This window comes from Pantherophis guttatus, chromosome 1, assembly GCF_059756535.1.
Source record: "Pantherophis guttatus breed Tessera chromosome 1, ASM5975653v1, whole genome shotgun sequence".
NCBI lineage: Eukaryota > Metazoa > Chordata > Lepidosauria > Squamata > Colubridae > Pantherophis > Pantherophis guttatus.
The window spans coordinates 222,316,385-222,336,833 of NC_142063.1; the positions used below are offsets into that span (position 1 = coordinate 222,316,385).

Below are 20,449 nucleotides of genomic sequence, written 5' to 3' on the forward strand. Positions count from 1 at the left end.
TTCTCTACATATATTCCCAATGGAACAATTGCTGCTAATATAATAACCAGTCCTAAATTCAAATATATGATTCAGATCTTATCCCACTGATTTTACAGTATGATCTTTTGTAAAATCAAGTACATATTATGCTTACATTTGAATGATTTCTGTACAAACCGGAAAAAAAAATACAGCCCTTATCTACACTGCATTTGGAAAGAAGTTCAACAGCCCAAACCTCAGATTTTCTATTCATAATCCAAGTTTTATTTATTATAATAAGATAAAATAACATATTTAAAAGTATAACATATAACACGTAACGTGGCCTCCACAGTTTGAACTTTTCAGTTTTGGCTGATTTTGATTGTTGTAAACCTATAAAATAGCAGGCTTTTTTCATATAGTTTTCTTGTCAATTTAGGCTCGTTTCTAATATAATAGGAACCACAGTGAGCATAGAATGGCTTTTCTTTATGGCCTCAGCAATTATAAGCTTTAAAGAACAATGCTGAACAAACAGGAGTACAATAAATTCTTTAAATCATGTCTCTCAAAAATGTGTAAAACAGCAGGATTACAATCAAGTTAAAGCTTAACGTAGGCTCTTTGTAACAAATGCAGACTCTGCTGGATCTGAACATAAACAGAGTTTGTCAGTTTTAATCAGCTTCAGATTAGAAACTTTAGAGCTCCACACTATCAACCACAACAGGACAATTTTAGCGCAAGGTCTTTTCAAATTGGATTTGATTATTAATTTTAGATATGGTAAGGCTAGATTTATATCCTGTGGAGATTGTTGTTCTTCATTTGGACTTTGTTAACCTAAATGGGTGGCATGAGAGATTAGTAAAAATAAAATAAAATAAATAAGCTATTTTGGGTTATATGAGAAGTTTGTCTCATATATATCCTGAGGTACTTCTAACATTAAAAAAACAGTACATGTGAGCTAGAGTATTTGGCTCAGCATGGGGAAGAAATAGATTGTCGGCTTAATTGGCCACAGAAGTTTCTCTTTTGATTTGTAAGACTACTCCAGAGGCTGGCCACCCTTTCCCAAGGTCCTAATTTTTTTCCAGACTCAGAGCCTTTTCTTTTTCCCTTTCCCATTCACACCTGTCTTGGAGGGGAAGGAAACTCTGATGTCCAAACAACAGCTGCAAATTTAAAATGGCAATTTGTTCACTATACAGGTAGTCCTCATCTTACAACCACAATTGAGACCCAAACTGATGCTGCAAGGGTCATAAGTGTGAAAAATGGTCATAAGCCACTTTTTTCAGTGCCAGTTTAACTTCAACAGTCACTAAATTCTTCAACAAGCCAACAATCACTTATTTTTTTTAATGTTGCTTTTATATCTTGTTTCTTCCCCAAAAGCACAGATTAGCGCACTTGGCGAGAGGCTCTTCATTTTATCTGAACAACCAACACTACAGCCCTGTGTTGGTTTAAGAGACAGTGACAAAGCCAAAGTCATCCATTGTTCAACAGTCAAATGTTGATGTGAACTCGAGTTTCTCCTCTGTCAGATACAGTACATTAACTGATATGCTAGGTTGGATAAAATGCCAAGATAAAGCTATAAAGATTTATGAGTTGCCTGTTTGGAAAAGAAGTACAGCATATCTTATGATATTATTCACAGTTTATATCAAATTCCAAGTTATTTTACTTTGCTGCACAATAACTGAATGTAAACAAGTCTTGTGACTCCTGAAAAAGTTGACTCACTTCCTGTTTTGTGAATTCTGATGGCATTTTGCTGGTTCATATCCTGCCTTTATTCCATCCAAGAGCATAAGGCCATGTCACATAGGGCTCCCATATGTCACCCAACTAGAGGCCAGACCTGATTAGTTTCTGGAAGGCTACCCCATCCTGGTCACCTAACCCTTCAGTGTTGGTGCCATTATCTTTTTCCCCCTGAAATATGAAGAGACAAATTTGTGGGCCATGATCTAATCATTGATGCTATAAACTTGTATCCTTTTAGAGGACTAGATTGGGAGTAGGACTCATATAATTCCAATTTCTGTTTGAAAAAAACAAAATTCTTAGACTAGGAAAATAGACATACCAGGGTGAACAGTTACATTTAACACACAAGTTGCCTGTATGGGGGGAATTTGTATCCCAACTTTTTATACAGTAATTGGGTGGAAACCAGTTTCTCATCCCCTCGTTAATCCTCTTGAAATCCATCCATTGATTAGTTCCCTTGATTTCAATTGATTTATTCTTAAATTTGCACATGCCTTTGCCCAACCCTTGTATTAATTAGTGGATTTAATAAAGACCACTTATATTAATGAGGAATGAGTAAGAGTAATGAGGGAAAGTAATCATGCATAACTAACCATTTATAGTGGCATATCATCCTTTCTGGGAGGTATTAGTGATCTTGCTATCCTATTTTTATACAGTCTCATTTTTGCTTAATTATCATGGGCATTGAATATGCTCTTTGTAATAAAAGCCTCCTTCATCTGGCCTATTAAGTCCAGACATCTGATGGCTTAAGCTTGTAAGTGCAAACATTCATATCAAAATTATTTGCTTGATTTTAGCAATCATCATATTTTTATTCCATTTCTTACATACCTATCTGCCATGTTGCTCATTCACCTAGATATAGCTTTACTGAATATAAGGGCCTTTCTTCTGAATAAATATAACAGAGGTTTGTCCTTTGAGATGGCTGCCCTTCTGGAATTCAACTGTTATTGTGCATTTAATTATTCTGTGTTAAGAAATATATAATCCTGTTTTCATCTTAAAAATTCCCAAAGGAGCAAGAAACTGGCAGTAACTGAATACAAATTCTTTCACAGCTAGAAGAAATCTAAGAAATGGCTGTACTTAGGCAACATGCTTAACTACCTATTTCAAGACTTAGTTATTGAGAAACTTGGTTATTTTAAATCTTAGTTATTTGTGGTTTAATACACAGTGTGAACCCAACCTGTTTGGCTAGTTTATGATTCAATATATCTTTCAACTCCAGAAAATAGTTTGATGCAATAAGTGTATGTTTCAAATTAAGGCTGTTGAGTCTGCAATGTTTCATTATGCAATTAGATGTTTTCTTTCCATATAGTTGTGTTTAGACAAAAAACAAAGGCATAACAATTTAAAAAATAAACTTAATTTAAACTCTTATTGCAGTGGAAATCATATCTGGCTTTATTATCAATATAATAGATAAAATAATAAAAAAATATAGAAATAATAATTTCTGAATATCAAGAACATTCTGATATTATTTAACATTACAGAGTTTATATTATTGATTTTTTTTGTGTCACTTTTGAGAGTTTATTATAACTGTACACTAAATTTTAAAGCAGCAGGCATTCTAATAGAAAAATTGTATGCAAGAAAATTGTAAAATATAGCAATATGTTCCCAAAAGCAAATGCTTCATCCTGTGGTGAAATTCACTTTCTTATTTATTTTCCCTTTTTCAAACAGATTTCCCGATCTCAGCACAATATTCTAAAAGAAAAAGTGTATCAAAAACTCTTTGCCAATCAACCTATAATGTTCATCTCTCGCACAAGTCAACCCCCCTATCAGAAGCTCTGTGAGCTGGTACAGCTTTGTGGAGGAAAAGTATGTAAAACCCTCCGTCAAGCTAAAATTTGTATTGGACAGTGCAAAGTTGGAAAGTATGTGGATATCCAATGTTTATCAGAAAAATGGATTATAGGTAAGAGATCACATTTTACTTTCTAAAATATAACTTGTATGTGTTCTAAAAAATAACTTTTACACTCTTACATTTTTTCTGAAAGGAAGACTATTTTTCTCCAAAATAATTGATCTTTAAAATGGGTCATCTTATGTTTTCTAAGATTAATGGCATACAGGAAAGGAGATTTTGGGGTGAGGGGTATGTTTGAGGGGTTTTTTTTCTTTTGCCTAGGGGTGGGAATTATCTTAATCTCAGGATTGTGTTTCCAAAAATCAATGTATGAGCCTTTACAGCATTAACCAACATTAACATTGGCATCTGTTGCCCTGTTTCTCCCATGCACCAGAAATTTCATGGCTTCCAATGTTGCAGAAGCAAATCTGTCATTGTGTAGTGTAGCTTCCCCTTCCTTTCTTCTTTTTTCTTGAACTTCACATTCCCTTTCCTTTACACCTTTTTCCACATATCTCTTCAGCAGCTTTCAAGCCTGTATTGGCAGATAAAGAAGGGAAGTATTGGGTGGACCCTACTGAGCATATGTCTGTGGCCAATTATTCTACTGTATGTGTGTACAATTAAGTCGTATGTAGATATAGGTAATAAGTTTCTTTTTTTGTTACATTATTCTCTGCTCTCATAATCAGGCAAATTACAGTCAGTTTCCTTATACAATTTAAACTTACTCTAGAATTTCCCATGTCACCCATAGATTTTAAGTTGAAATATGTAGGGTCGTTTCATTCCCAGATCTTCCCATGCTTCAAATCTGACGCATTGCCTTGACTTAAAAATTGGTCCACCTCAATGCCCTGGAGCAAAGTGTCCAAGTGAAGCAAAGCTGGTTTGAGTGGCCATTTTGCTGAGATAGAAAAGGACTTCTGTCTCAAGGTTGCGTTAGTGCAGGAGATTCCCAGGGAGATTCTCAGAGCAGGAATGTAGAGAATGTAAACATGTAACTGCCTTCAACTTATGGTTCAAGGAAGCATGAGAAACAGATGGCAAAAGGCTCTCTATGCAGGGAAAGAGAAAAGAGGAGAGTACAAAGGATCTGAAGCAGAAATAGATATAAATTCTGCACCATCTCTTCCACTTTCACTGACTGACAAGTGATTGCAGTGACTTCCCTCCCTGAGACAGTGAAGATCTGGTTTCTAGTCACATTTGTCCAAGTCACCAGGAGTTACAATCCTAGGAAAGTATAATGTTCTGCATGAGCACAGAAGTCCCTATTAGCATCCTAGCAGTATGGCTGCTGTGAAACCACACTTGAAAAGAGAGTGTTGCTCCAGAGGGGCATTTTGATCAAACTGGTCAAAGTGAAATGCCCCACTTAAGTTCTGCACTGCTTATACACATGACCAAGAAGAGCCTTGAGTTGCTTTTATAAGAAACCAATCACATGACCTGATTATTATTTGAATGTTGGATCTCCTTTGACATGCAAGCCGAACTCATTAGCACGCAAGATGAACCAAACCCTACTTTCAGTTAACCGTTAGTCTTGTGTTTTGGTTTTAGACAGAGTCAAAAAGGCAGTGTCCATGCCAAATTTTGCCTGATCTACAAATGAAAGACAAAATCATGTGTGAAGCCATATTATTTACTAAGAATGTTCAGATCTTTGGGGGTGGGAAGGAGTGTCACTTCTGGTTTTTGCAAGTGCTAAAGAAGGTTAAGAGGAGGCTGTGTGTGAGCTGACATAAAATGCCTCAGTGAGGTAAATGTCTTGTCTCTTACCCTTAACAAGATAAATTACAGCACCTTCTAAATGGAAAGATCTCCAGATAAAGCTGCTTTGGACTGGTGACCTTCCTGTGTTAACAGTTTAGAGCATGATTTTTTTTTTCTCAACTTATTGCTAAAATTGAAACGTCTAGACATTTAAAATCTTATACTGTTTGTTTTCTGTTCTGTTGAAAGATCAACCAGCGGGTTTAACAGCAGGAAGACTTAAAAAGGCAATCCACCTTTTTCTGGATGGAATAAAGCAGAAATCAATGCTTCAAAGATGACGTTATTAAGCAGTAATACTTTAAATAATAGTGCAACTACTATCTTGTAAAAGTTGTGAGTCTATTGATTCAGTGCCCATTCTAAATCGCATTCTTCCTTTCTCTCTCCAGATTCAATCACCCAGTATAGGATCTGTCCTCTTGAAAACTACTTGTTTCAGAACACGATTTAGTCTGCATGAAGGGTCAATTGATGCCATAAAATGTGGGTTTCATCTAAGAAATGGAACAATTAATACTATTGTGTTTCAGGTTTGTGAGTGTTGAACAGGTTGAAAGCTAAATGTATGTATTGTAAAAAAAAAAAAAAAAAAGCAAACAAAAAGGGATAATATTGAAACAGGGAAGGAATAGCAGTTCTAAAATCTACGCACAGTCCTACCCAGAATACGGTCTAGGCAAAAAATACCATGTCAACAGGCGCTGAGTAGCACATTTAATAAAAATCTGTCAGCTGAGCTAGAACTTGAGACAATTCCCATTCCTTATGTGATCCCTTAACCTCCAGAGCAGAAACTATGTCATGTAGATAGAAACTGCTCATGTAATCTTTGATTTCATCCACTGTACTTAACCTAAAGAACTATTTTATCTCACTGGATGTTACACTAAGCTATTTACACTAAGTAAATAGATCCATCTGATATATATTAAGTCAGAGCCAATAAACTATGAAGACATAATAGATGAAGCAGACTATATTTTTTTAAAAAAAAATCTTTATAAACAGAAAATCTTGTCTGCTGCTCTTTATGAACTTTTCAGCAAAATGCCAATTGAGGGTTACCTAACAAACAAGGATCCATCCTTCATACACAACAATCACATGAACCCTTTTATTAAGTAACTTGTTGCCAAAGCAGCAATATATCATGGTCTGAAATAGAAATATTTTAATAAAAAGTGACATGTGAACACATGGTTCCCAGTAAACAGCAAAATAGCGTTTTTTAAACTTAAGTTTAAAAGTTTTTCTATCATGGTCTTTTAGCTCTCATAAATGTTTTACACACAAAAACCTGTCATCATTAATTTATGTAACCAAACATTCCAAAATAGTTTTCTCATAAATTCTCTAGAAATTAAATTTTAAATTGTGTATAGGGGAATCTCTAGGGAAAGCTGTTCATTTTTATAAAGCACACATGTAACACATTTTACAGTGGGACGCCAATAAAGATATTTACAACAAGGTATTTTGAAGGCTAATGTCTGTTCATTGTTGCTTTCAGCTGAGGAAACTTTTGCAAATTTAGGTTTTATACATAAAGCCACCTCTGATTTTAGCTTCCGACAAGACCTTTTTCTCCAAGTGTTCATGAGTGGTCAGAAGGTACTGACGAAGTGAATTTCTTTTGTATCTTTCTATAATAGTCATTAGCAAAAAAAAAAAAAAAAAAGGTTCCATTCACAAAACAGGGAGTTGTATTTGTACAAACTAGGGATGTACAGGTAGCCCTGGACTTATGAACATAATTGAGCCCAAAATTTCCATTGCTAAGCAAGACAGTTGTTGTGTGACTTTTCCCATTTTACGACCTTTCTTGCCACCATTGTTAAGTGAATCCCTGCAGTTGTTAATTTAGTAACACAACTGTTGAGTGAATCTGGCTTCCCTCATTGACTTTGCTTGTCAGAAGATTGCAAAAGATCATTGTGACCCTGGGACACCACAGCCATCATAAGGGGATGCTGCATTGGTCAATGGTGTGAAAAATGGTCATAAACCACTTTTTTCAGTGCCGCTGTATCTTTGAACAGCCACTATGGTTATAAATTAAGGATTACCTGTAATCCATTTGAATGTTGTAATGTTAAACCCTTTCATCTCTACCATAGAGAAACATACGATGGCCCTGAGCCCTGACATTGCTCATCTACAGCCCAAACGTTTGGCTTCACTAAAAAGCAGTGGGATCTGAACTCAGGGTCAGTAGATCTCTGGAAAGGGATGCAGAGCTACTGGCCGAGAAAAAGGAAGCTCTCATGTCCTAGTGATTCCAAGCAGATTGTAATTTTCCTAAGTGACTCCAGGCATGCTGTAATTTTCCTGACATCATACAAAAATAGTTTCATCCTGCTTTCTTTCAGGATACTTTGCTGAATTCTGAGAGCATCCACCAGTATTCCTTAAATGTCTCCAATGCAAGGACTCCGTAGGCCTAATCCTAATTGCTTCTAAACCCAGAAAATGTTCACCAGTTACCTTGAACTGCAAAGCATTCTTGTTTTTCAAGTGCTGACAAAATTTTCAGCCAGTGGATCATTGTATTTAGTAGTGGGTTGAATATCCGGTAAGCAAAACTGGACAGAGCTTTGAAATACAGGGAATATTTAATTAAATTAAAATTTAATTATTTTAAATTACAAATTTTAATTATAAAATTAAAATTATATATAGGAAAGGTTTAATTAAAAGAAAGTGTCCTTTAAAAGCACTGTAGCCTGATGGCAGGGGTGAAATCCAGCAGGTTCTGACAGGTTCTGGAGAACCGGTAGCGGAAATTTTGAACAGTTCAGAGAACCAACAAATGCCACCTCTGACTGGCCCCAGAGTGGGGTGGGAATGGATATTTTGCAATATCCTTCCCACAGGAGTGGGAAAGGAATGGGGATTTTGCAGTATCCTTCCCCTGGAGTGGGGTGGGAATGGAGATTTTGCAGTATCCTTCCCCTGCCACGCCCACCAAGCCATACCACACCCACCAAGCCACACCCACAGAACCAGTAATAAAAAAAATTGGATTTCACCATTGCCTGATGGGCAAAAAGAAGTTAATTTTGGAAAATTTGAGAAAGAATGTGAAGGTACCAAGTCAATTCCTATAGGTATGCAGTAAAATAAACCTAATTCAGCTATAATTATATTTTACCCCTTGGGCAGAGCCTTGGGTCTCACTTAAATCGTATGAAATGCCGTTGAAGAAAAGAGTTTAGAACATCTTTGGATCCATGAAATGGTAGGGGAAGGGTCACAGGCCATTGATTCCAACCCTCTTCAAGTACAATTGCCTTTCTTGCAACCTATTTCACTTCATCTGATCCCTTAATGCACATGTGTCAAACTCGTGGCATCATATTTCCATCACGTGACTTTTCACAATGTTTTTCCCATTCGCAGAGCTGGGGTGGCCGTGGGCTGCAGGCCACCAGTTTGACACCTCTGCCTTAAAGCATAGAGCCAAAACTGAGCATAATACTTAAAATGAAGTGTGATAAGGATAGATAGAACTATTACCTGCTACAATTTGAAAATGATACCTTATTGATTCATCCTAAATTGCATTTGCCTTTTTTTCACCATCATATCACATTGCTGATTATCATTCACTTCGTATTCAGCTACTATGGCAAGATCGTTTTTTACACATATTATTGTCAAGCCAGGTTTCCCCATTAAATTCCTGATCTGTATAACTCCAAGCCAAAATAAGAAGCTTCCTATTGGGAGTCTATTAACATTTTTGCTTAAATAAAATAGAAATGTCCCCCAACCTTCTGGTTTTACATGAAGTATAGCATTATGACAGTAGTAAATACTTCAGTGCTTCCTACTAATTTGCCACAAAGAATCATAAAAATTGAAGGCATTTGTATTAACCTTCTGCTTCCAAGTGTGGATATTTTAAAGTGGAACTGTTATTAGAATACTATTAATATGTCAACTCCTCCATATACAGTACATAACGGAGTTGTATTTGCATAAAATCCATTTGAATTTTGTAAACTGCCCGGAAGTCTGTTTCATTTACAACCAACTAACTAACCACAGTGGCTACTAATAAAAACTAATAATAATAATAATAATAATAATTTTATTTCTATACCACCCTTCTCCCGAAGGACTCAGGGCGATGTACAGCCTATTTAAAAACACAGACAAAACAATGATATAAAATTTAAAATAATTAAATAAGTGGCTCAAATTTAAAACCCCAATAAATTTAAATACCCCAATTTAAAACTATTGTGTTGATAGTCCGGCCTGGCGGAACAACAGGGACTTCAATGCGCAGCGAAACACTCGGAGGTCGGAGATCTTACGAATTTCCGGGGGCAGTTCATTCCACAGGGCTGGGGCTCCCACAGAGAAGGCCCTCCCCCTGGGCGTCACCAACCGACATAACTTGGCTGATGGCACCCTGAGGAGGCCCACTCTGTGGGAACGAGCTGGTCGGTGGGAGGCTATTGGTGGCAGAAGACGGTCTCGGAGGTACCCGGGTCCTATGCCATGGAGCGCTTTAAAGGTGGTAACCAACACCTTGAATCGCACCCGGAAGACCACCGGGAGCCAGTGCAGCTCGCGCAGGAGGGGTGTCACATGGGCATAACGGGTTGCGCCCATAACCACCCGCACGGCTGCATTCTGGACCAGCTGGAGCCTCCGAGTGCTCTTCAAGGGGAGCCCCATGTAGAGAGCATTACAATAGTCCAACCGGGAGGTGACAAGGGCATGAGTGACCGTGCGCAAGGCATCCCGGTCCAGAAAGGGCTGCAACTGGCGAATCAGGCGAACCTGATAAAAGGTCCCCCTGGCCACGGCCGTCATGTGCTCTTCTAAAGACAGCCGTGCGTCCAGGAGGACACCCAGATTGCGAGCCCTCTCTGTGGGGGGCAAAGATTCACCCCCAATAGTCAGCGATGGCACCTGCTGACTATATCGGGGCGCCGGAAGCCACAGCCACTCGGTCTTGGAGGGGCTGAGTCTGAGCCTGTTCCTCCCCATCCAGACCCGCACGGCCTCCAGGCAGTGGGACATCACATCAAGGGCATCGTTGGGGTGGTCTGGGGTGGAGATGTACAGCTGAGTATCGTCAGCGTACAGATGACACTTCACCCCAAAACCACGGATGATCTCACCCAGCGGCTTCACATAAATGTTGAACAGGAGGGGCGAGAGGACCGACCCTTGCGGCACTCCCCATGCGAGACGCCTCGAGGTCGACCTCTGCCCCCCTGCCAACACGAACTGCGAGCGGTCGGAGAGGAAGGAGGAGAACCACCGCAAAACGGTGCCCCCTATTCCTAACCCCCTCAACCGCTGCAGCATGATACCATGGTCAATGGTATCAAAAGCCGCTGAGAGATCTAATAGGACTAGGACAGAGGAACAACCCCTGTCCCGAGCCCTCCAGAGATCATCCACCAACGCGACCAATGCCGTTTCTGTGCTGTACCCCCGCCTGAAGCCCGACTGGTACGGGTCTAGATAGATAGCTTCATCCAGGTGCCGGGGAAGTTGTCGTGCCACCACGCTCTCAACAACCTTCACCACAAAACAAAGGTTGGAGACTGGACGATAGTTGGCTAATTCAGCCGGGTCCAGGGAAGGCTTCTTGAGGAGGGGCCTCACTACTGCCTCTTTCAAGGCAGCAGGAAAGGCACCCTCACCCAGAGAAGCACCTATAATCCCCTGGAGCCAGCCTCGTGTAACCTCCCGGGAGGCCAGTACCAACCAGGAGGGACACGGGTCCAATAAACACGTGGCGGCACTAATCTTACCCAGGACCCTGTCCACATCCTCAGGAGTCATAGGATCAAACTCCTCCCAGATAACATTCTCAAGACCTGCCCCGGTCTCCTCCGGTGGACTCATCCAATCGGAGTCCAAGCCATCCTGAATCCAAGCGACTTTATCGTGCAGGAATTGCACAAAATCCTCAGCACGACCCTGCAAGGGATCTTCCCGCGCTCCCCCCCCGAAGGAGTGGGTCACCCTAAACAGGGCGGCTGGGCGGTTCTCTGCAGATGCGATAAGAGCGGAAAAATGGTTAGATTTTGCCGCTTTTATCGCCACTAGGTAGGTCTTGATATAAGACCTCACCTGTGTCCGGTCGGAATCGGATTGACTAGTCCTCCAAATGCTCTCTAGGCGTCTTTTCCGACGCTTCATCTCTCTCAGCTCCTCAGAGAACCAAGGAGCTAATTGAGATCGGCATCGGGTCAGAGGCCGCAAAGGCACGACGCGGTCCAAAGCTCCAGCGGCCGCCCTTTCCCAGGCGGCCACCAGCTCTTCAGTCGAGTCGTGTGTTAGAGTCTCAGGAAACGGCCCAAGCTCCGTCAGGAACCTTTCGGGATCCATCAGGTGCCTGGGACGGAACCATCTGGTCGGTTCCGTCTCCCTGCGGTGGGGGCAGGCGGTAGGAAAGTCTAGTTGAAGGAGTGAATGATCTGTCCATGACAAGGGTTTAATATCTAGGTCCCCTCTACCAAGATCATTCAACCACTGACCAGAGATAAAAATCAGGTCCAGAGTGCGTCCCCCTATGTGAGTGGGGCCTTGAACTAACTGGGTCAGGTCCAAGGCCGTCATGGAAGCCATGAACTCCCAAGCCACCTCTGACGCCTCACCTGTGGATGGGAGGTTGAAATCCCCCATGACAATAAGTCTGGGGGTATCAACCGCTACCCCGGCAATGACGTCGAGTAGCTCGGGCAGGGTCGCTGCCACGTGGCAGGGAGCCAGGTACGTAGTCAGCAAACCCATCTGCACCGCACGGCCCCACTTCACACAAAGGGACTCACATCCGGCTATCTGAGGAACAGTGGTCTCCCTCGGACAAAGACTCTCCCTAATGATCACCGCCACTCCCCCACCCCTCCCCTGGGCCCTTGGCTGATGAAATGCACGGAAACCTGGCGGGCACATCTCTACGAGGGGGACCCCCCCCTCTTGGCCCAACCAGGTCTCCGTAATGAGCAGCCCGGTGATGGTTGTTAGCAAAATTAGTGATAAGAGGTAGAACTCACATTACATTTACTGTATTTTTCCATTACAGAGGCCTCCAGGTGGATAACAAATTAGTAAACTCTGCTAGTGCCAATCCAGGCAGCGTCTGCAGTAGGTTTCCTAAAGCATAGGAGGATTTTAGCCTCCTTTTTTTTTTAGGAAAAAAAATGGAAATTCTTATCTGAATGAATGCGAGCGGAAACTACCAAATTTACCTGAACCATGTAATGGTTTTGCCAGCAAGCCTGAGGATCTAGGGGACAGATGAATTAGTGTATTGACTCCAGTAGTGGATTCCACTTACTGCTACCGTTTTACTACTGGTTCGGAGCTGTGAGCTCGCGCACGGCGCTTCTGCGCATGCGCAGAACCTTCTGTGCATGCAGAGAGCGTCCGTGATGGTGGGTGGACGGAGCCTCCCACCACCGCCACTACTGGTTTGCCTGAACTGGGGCAAACCGGTAGAAACCCACCACTGATCGGCTCTGCCTGTTATTTTCTTTTTTGGTTTAGTTTTGCTTTTGTAGTTTTTTTAAATGCCTTCTAATTATTTAATAGGTAATGTTTTGTAGTTTTACTGTTTTATTGGACTGTTGCATATCGCCCAGAGTTGCTTTTCATGAAATGGGCAGCCATATAAATTTGATTGTTTTTTTTAACACTGTGTATCTTCATTTTAAATTCCCTAAACCTTCTGATCCAATACAGATAGTCCTTGACTTACAACAGTTGACCATTTGAAGTTACAATGGCATTGAAAAAAAGTGACTTATGACCATTTTTCACATTTATGACCATTGCAGCACCCCTATGGTCACGTGATTTATATTCAGATGCTTGCCAATTGATTCACATTTATGACGGATGCAGTGTCCCGGGGTCATGTGATCACTTTTTGCAATCTTCTGACAAACAAAGTCAATGGGGAAGCCAGATTCACTTAACAATCACATTACTAATTTAACAACTCCAGTGATTCACTTAACAAATGCGGCCAGAAAAATCATAAAATGGGGCAAAATTCACTTAACAAAATTCTCACTTAGCAACAGAAATTTTGGGCTGATATTGTGGTCGTAAATTGAGGACTACCTGTAACACTATTGGGAGAGGACTGGTAGTAGAAAATCATTCAATTTAACAGTAGTTTTTTTCTGGGAATATAGAACAGTGGTGGGTTTCAAAATGTTTTACTACCGGTTCTGTGGGTGTGGCTTGGTGGGCATGGCAGGGGAAGGATACTGTAAAATCTCCATTCCCACCCCAATCCAGGAGAAGATTACTGCAAAATCCCCATTTCCTCCCAATCAGCTGGGACTCGGGAGCAGAGAATAAATGGTGGCAGGGCCAGTCAGAATTTTTACTACTGGTTCTCCGAACTACTCAAAATTTCCGCTACCGGTTCTCCAGAACTGGTCAGAACCTGCTAAAACCCACCTCTGATATAGAAGCATTGTTATGGAAAATTCACAAGCCAATTTACTTGCGCAGGTGGTTATATTATGATCCTTGCAACATATAGGTTTATCTACAGAATAATCTGCATGTTATATTAGCATTAGGCAGTTTATTTTGTCCACTGCAAGGATTTTATAGGCAATATTTTCTGAGTGAGAGGCATACATTCATAAAATTCCACAGTGGATGGGTCTGGTATAACCTTCCCATCTAGCCTATTTTCAATAATACTATATCTTTTTCCAGTAAATCTCCATTGCCTTCAAGTTCCCCGTACCTGCCTGAAAACGTCAAAAGATGAGGAGGAATAGGATGTTTCAACCACATTCATGTGAACCACACCGGATGGAAGTTATTTGTCTTTATGATAGTTTTCAGTGCCAATTTAGCTTAAATTGACAATGAATCAGGAAATGCTTATCGGAATAAAGCCTGGAAATTTTAAACAGATGCGGTGCTTGACCTCTCTCGTTTTGTCCACCCTGTTGCAAGCCTTCTGTTTTCACTGCCTTAGTTAGAAGTGGAAATCTAGACCAAGCACAAACTGATTGATGCCTGAACTGCGTAGAGAGTGTTAAGTTCATAAACTTTAAAAAAGTTTTCAGGGGAAAAAACCAGTGATCCAAACCTTTTAGCTGTGTCTTTATCAAGCTGATATTCTCCAGGTATATTTGAACACTATTCCTATCATCCCCAGACAGCAGATGGGATAGGCAAAATCTGCTAAGCACCAGGCTGGTGGAAGGTATTTGAAAACCGTAGTGAGTTTGTGCATTTTGAAATTCTGATGCTTAGGAGAATCTTTGATATATTCTAAGAAGGAAGTTCTCTCACCTTTGTCCAGGCTGTTTCCTCCGTATAAAGTACACTTGTTCATTTGATATTTAGACATAAATATCCTATGTCCTGTACTGTAGGGTAGACATGAGATCATATTTGCGAAGTCTGTAAACACCGATCTTCCCTAAATTGCCCCAGAACAAGTGAGGTCATTGGTTTCTATTTTCTGCATTATTTATTTCTGCACATTTTCTGCAGCCTGGATATTTGTTCTCCAGCAGGTCACTGAGAAATATATGAATGGGAGAAAGATTATGGTGCATTTAGTGGTTTAGAGAAAGCAGATGTTAAGTCCTGGACTGGCTTTAGTGGCTGGGGAATGGGAAGCATTGTGTTACAGTGGTTCTCTTTCTTCCATGGCCAGTTCCAGTCAGTCTTACTAGCACTGACAAAGACTTACAATCCAGTCTTTGATTCTGGATTTGAGCAGGTACACAACTTGGGGGTCCTCTTAGACTCAGCTCCAGCTTGAGGAGCAGATGGCAGCCATGGCTCGGAGGGCCTTTAAATTGTACCCTTTCTTAGGCTAGAAGGCCTTGTTCATGGTCACTCATACCTTGGTCACCCATTTGGATTACTGCAATGCATTCTACACTGAGCTGCCCTTGAAGACTACCCAGAAAATTCAACTACCGTGTTTCTCCAAAAAGATGACCCACCTTGAAAAGAAGCCCTATCAGGTTTTTGAGCGCATGCGATCAAATTAAGCCCCACTTACAAAATTAGCCCTAATTAAGACCCCGCCCACCCCAGGGTGCAGGGGTGGGGTGAGGCCAGGGGTGGGTTCTATTTAACTTTACTATTGGTTCGCAACGGTTCGCATGCGTGATCCCTTCACTCGCATGCATGCCTTGCTTCTGCGCATGCACAGATTGCCGATGATGACATCCAGGGTGGTGGGCGGGGCCTCCCGCCAGTTTTACTACCGGTTCTTGCGAACTGGTCTGAACCAGGGGCAACCCACCACTGGGTGAGGCACACAGGTAAAAAATAAGCTAGGGTGGGGATGGCGGGTGGAGCGGCCCTACTTACCGGGCCTCGCACAACCCGACACCTGCCTTGCCTTCTTCTGTGGCCACCACTCGCACGCAACGCCCTGGCCTCCATTTTGCCTTTAGATGCCTGCCAGCATCTGTTATCTGCAGCCGATAACAGAGTTCCGAATCGATCTTTCCCTAAGGACATCTACCCATTCTACCAGGTAAGATAGGGTGGCCTTACAGAATTATTTTATTTATTTATTTATTTTATTAAATTTCTATACCGCCCTTCTCTCGAAGGACTCAGGGCGGTGAACAGCCAGAAGATAAAACACAGAGATACAAAATTTAAAATAGATTAAAACAGATTAAATAATTTGGCTGAATTTTAAAATACCCCATTATTAAACAGATTAAAATTTGTGTTTAAAATTTAAATTTAAAAAAGGAGAAGATTTAGGCCAGGCCAGCTTGATGAAATAAAAACGTTTTAAGCACGCGACCGAAGGTGCGAAGATCCAGGATCCTCCGTATCTCCGGGGGGAGCTCGTTCCAGATCGTAGGTGCCCCCACAGAGAAGGCTCTCCCCCTAGGGGCCGCCAGTCGACATTGTTTGGCCGACGGCACCCGGAGGAGCCCCTCTCTATGGGAGCGTACTGGCCGGTGGGAGGCTATTGGTGATAGCAGGCAGTCCCGTAGATCAGTGGTCCCCAACCCCCGGTCCGCGGACCGGTGCCGGGCCGTGGAGTACCTGGCACCGGGCCGCGCAGCGGCCGGGGGACATGAACGCTGCAGCGCAAAGGCTCCTGGGCCGTGCGCAAAAGCTCCTGGGCCGTGCGCAATGGGCCATGCGCAAAAGCTCCTGGGCCGTGCCCCCACCCCTGCGCACGCTCAGCGGGCCGCGGCGATAAAAAGGTTGGGGACCACTGCCGTAGATAACCAGGTCCTAAGCCATTGAGCGCTTTAAAGGTGGTAACCAGAACCTTGAAGCACACTCGGAAGACCACTGGGAGCCAGTGCAGCTCGCGCAGGAGAGGTGTTACATGGGAGCTCCATGTTGCTCCCATAACCACCCGCGCGGCCTCACTCTGCGCCAGTTGGAGCCTCCGAGTGCACCTCAAGGGGAGCCCCATGTAGAGAGTGCTACAATAGTCCAGACGAGCGATGACAAGGGCATGAGTGACTGTGTGTAGGGAGTCCCGATCTAGAAAGGGACGCAACTGGCGGATCAGGCGAACCTGATGAAAAATCCTCCTGGTCACGGCCATCAAGTGCTCTTCTAAAGACAGCCGTGAATCCAGGAGGACACCCAAGTTGCGAGCCCTTTCCGTGGAGGCCAATGATTCGCCCCCAATAGTCAGCGATGGCACCAGCTGACTATATCGGGACGTCAGAAACCACAGCCACTCAGTCTTGGATGGGTTGAGCCTGAGCCTGTTCCTCCCCATCCAGATCCGTACGGCCTCCAGGCACCGGGACATCACTTCAAGGGCATCGTTGGGGTGGTCCGGGGTGGAGATGTACAGCTGGGTGTCATCAGCGTACTGATGGTACTTCACCCTGAAACCACAGATGATCTCGCCCAGTGGCTTTACATAAATGTTGAACAAAAGGGGCGAGAGGACCAATCCCTGCGGCACCCCACATATGAGGGGCCTCGGAGTCGAATGCTCTGCTCCTGAGGTTTGGCAAGTATCCACCGTCCTAGTCTTCTGTAAAACTTTAAAGACTGGGCTTTTCCCTAAAGGAAAAGGAGATTAGGTGACCGCACATCAGAAGTTTGACTCGGCGCGAGGTTTTTATGGCTTTTAATATGTTTAGTTTTATAGTTTTATGGTTTTTATGCTGTTTTAACTTTTGATTGGGAGCTGCCCAGAATTGGATATAAGATGGGCAGCTATTTATTTAAATGGTTTAAATAAATAAATACAAAACATGAGTGTAGCAAACGTAAGTTGAATGTCAGTTGCTGCGCAGAACGAGTGATATATGATGGAAAGTGTGAGAATAAATAGAATGCTTAGAAATTTGTTCATCACTGAATAGCGAATAAGATAAGACTGCACGATGGTTCCTTAACTGCTTAATATATTTGTGGAGAAATGTATAAGAAAATTTCAGTGTATTCAAGGATGTAAATGTGTGTTATGTTATAATATGCCATAATATTGATTGAAAACTTGAATAATTGGCAGCTAATGTTAGAGTAGTTGTATGATGCAATGAAGAATGTGGATCTAAAAGCTAACGTAAGGTCAAAGCAGCTATGTTTCACAGGGAAAAACTGAATGAACAATTGCAAGGCATACATATATCATTGAAAACTACAGCAAGGTGATGAAGCTTATCTTATACACAGGAGAGGTCAATCAATATTAGCACCTATCAGAACTTCTAAGGAAGAAATGGCAAATTGAGTGTATCTCTGCAAAAAGTGGAACCAACAATCATGGCGGAATGAAAAGCCAGTGAATAGCCCAGCTCTTTCTAATCCATCTGCAGACAAGGAGAGGATTTGAGACTGCCCACAAGTCCTCCTTGCTCCATACAGATCCTTCTCACAAGGAGACTTCAAGACAATGATCTCTGGCAGGTTTAGAGATTTGGCAGATAAGAGAAGAGTCATTTTCACTCACATCGCGGGCGTCTTTTTAAAGACAGTGGTTCACATAATTCCCTTTCTAATCACTGGGAAATGGCTTGTAATTGCTTTTCATCTATTAAGAGCCTCGGTATCAACACGTTTGATAACATCAGGTAAATTATTTTCAAGTCTTAGCAAGAGACGATTTAAATACAAGTTTAAGGATTTTTTTTTAATTAAAAAATTAGAACAGCAAAAGAGTGATTAGAAGTTTGATTCTAGAAAGTTACAAAGAGAATAAAGGTTCAGATGGGTTTGAAATAAGAGTTTGGAATTAAAATTATCGACCTTCCTGTGAAAAAAATGGGTTTTTTTGCTTTGAATTGTTTAAAAAAGGATAGGATGGGACTTTGAAGGTTGGTCACTAGAGGGAACCAGAGGAAACAATAATATAACTATAGAAGAGCATCACTTAAACTTGACTTACTAATACAGAGTAGAGCAAAATAACATTGGGTGTATTGAAGAATGTTTTTGAACAATGGACCCAGAATTTAAAGAGTGTCTGCTTCTATAGATAGACAGTGCTTAGAATACGTTATGGAAGAGGAGCAAAGTTTACTAGACAAGATTGAGACTGATCTGAAAATGGACTTAAAAATTACAGGGTACAAAAATAATATGGAAAAAGATACTACACTGGATATATAAATGAAACTAGCTGATATATTTGTAATTAAAAGGGCTACACAAATAACAACCCAAAAGGCTGATCTAGAAAACTTTCCTACATTGGATTTACAATGTAGATCTTGTTAAAGTTTTGAACAATTTTGTACTGAATTGATGCTAGAATAATTATTAAATGTTTATGCTGCTGATATGAACTGATATGCAATATATCAATGGCTTGCAACATATTAAAAACAATTAAAAACCAATTAAAAAGTAAAAAGTACAAAACAATTAAAAGGATTACCGTAAGTAGAAATCTAAAAAAAACAAGAGGATGGGCAAGATGGGGGTTGCGATCTCTCTCCTGTCAGTCACCCACCTCTAATGTAGCACACCCTTATTGAGTTCCCAGGCCAGCCAGCAGAAACAGGTTTTCAGGCCCTTCTGGGAAGTCAGGAGAATGTGGGGGGGAGGGACACCTCACCTGTAGCAGAATATTTCAGAAGGTGGTGAAACCCAGAATATTTCAGGGGTGAAATCCAGCAGGTTCTGACAGGTTCTGGAGAACCGGTAGTGGAAATTTTGAGCAGTTCGGAGAACCGGCAAATACCACCTCTGGCTGGCCCCGGAGTGGGGTGGGAATGGGGATTTTGCAGTATTCTTCCCCTGGAGTGGGGTGAGAATGGAGATTTTACAGTATCCTTCCCCTGCCACACCCACCAAGCCACACCCGCCAAGCCACACCACACCCACCACGCCACGCCCACAGAACAAAAAAAATTGGATTTCACCGCTGGTGGGGACCACAGTAAAAAAAAGCTCTTCTCCTAGTCCCTGCCAGCCGAAATTCTTTGGCAGACGGGATACAAAGTAGACCTCTTTTGCTGAAGTGAATGGGGCAGACTAGTCCCATTAGGATGAGACTACAGATACTCAGATACATGTGCAGGTAACACTGGATATGTAGATGGTACTGTTGCATGGCTGATAATGGGAGTACTAACATTTACCATGATGATTCTGACTTAGTTTCTTGAATTTCAAATTAAAGGCTCAGTCCTACCTAATTTTTTCCAGACACTAGTCAGAATTATCATGCCTTCCAACCTGATGCCATCAGATGTGATGTGCTTTTGTAAAGTTTAAACGTTTTATTCTAATGCAAATCATTATACATTACTTCAGTGCAGATTTCAACACAATAATCTTTATATAATATAGTTGAAAAGTATTATAATTCTAATATTTTAAAAGCTTTGAAAATAAAAAGAAAAGTAAAAATTTTATGTGTTGCCTTCAGCCATATATATTTAAGATGTCATTTGGCTTCACCATGGATTTTATTTGTTTAGTTGTTTTCTTGTCCACTTTCTAAGGTTAAATAAAAGCCTAGCAAGCGAATTATTTTTAAAAAACAAAATAATAATATACTGCAAGAACATTCAATACATACTGTAAATACAAAGCAGTACAAAATAGGCAATG

At 41.5% G+C, this 20,449-nt stretch overlaps 1 protein-coding gene across 5 annotated transcripts in view; it reads left to right on the forward strand.

Moving 5' to 3' along the window:
* The window catches only part of MCPH1 (microcephalin 1), a 109,109-nt gene extending 102,216 nt beyond the window's left edge, over window positions 1-6,893 (forward strand). For all 5 annotated transcript variants that reach the window (XR_015731334.1, XR_015731336.1, XM_034436742.3 and 2 more), the window contains 2 exons: window positions 3,463-3,700; window positions 5,809-6,893. Coding sequence is in view for 3 of the 5 variants with exons in the window: in XM_034436742.3 (XP_034292633.2) it covers window positions 3,463-3,700; window positions 5,809-5,870 (300 nt within the window). In the remaining 2 variants the exon portion in view is untranslated. The remainder of the gene's footprint in view (window positions 1-3,462; window positions 3,701-5,808) is intronic.
* The last annotated feature ends 13,556 nt before the right edge of the window (window positions 6,894-20,449 follow it).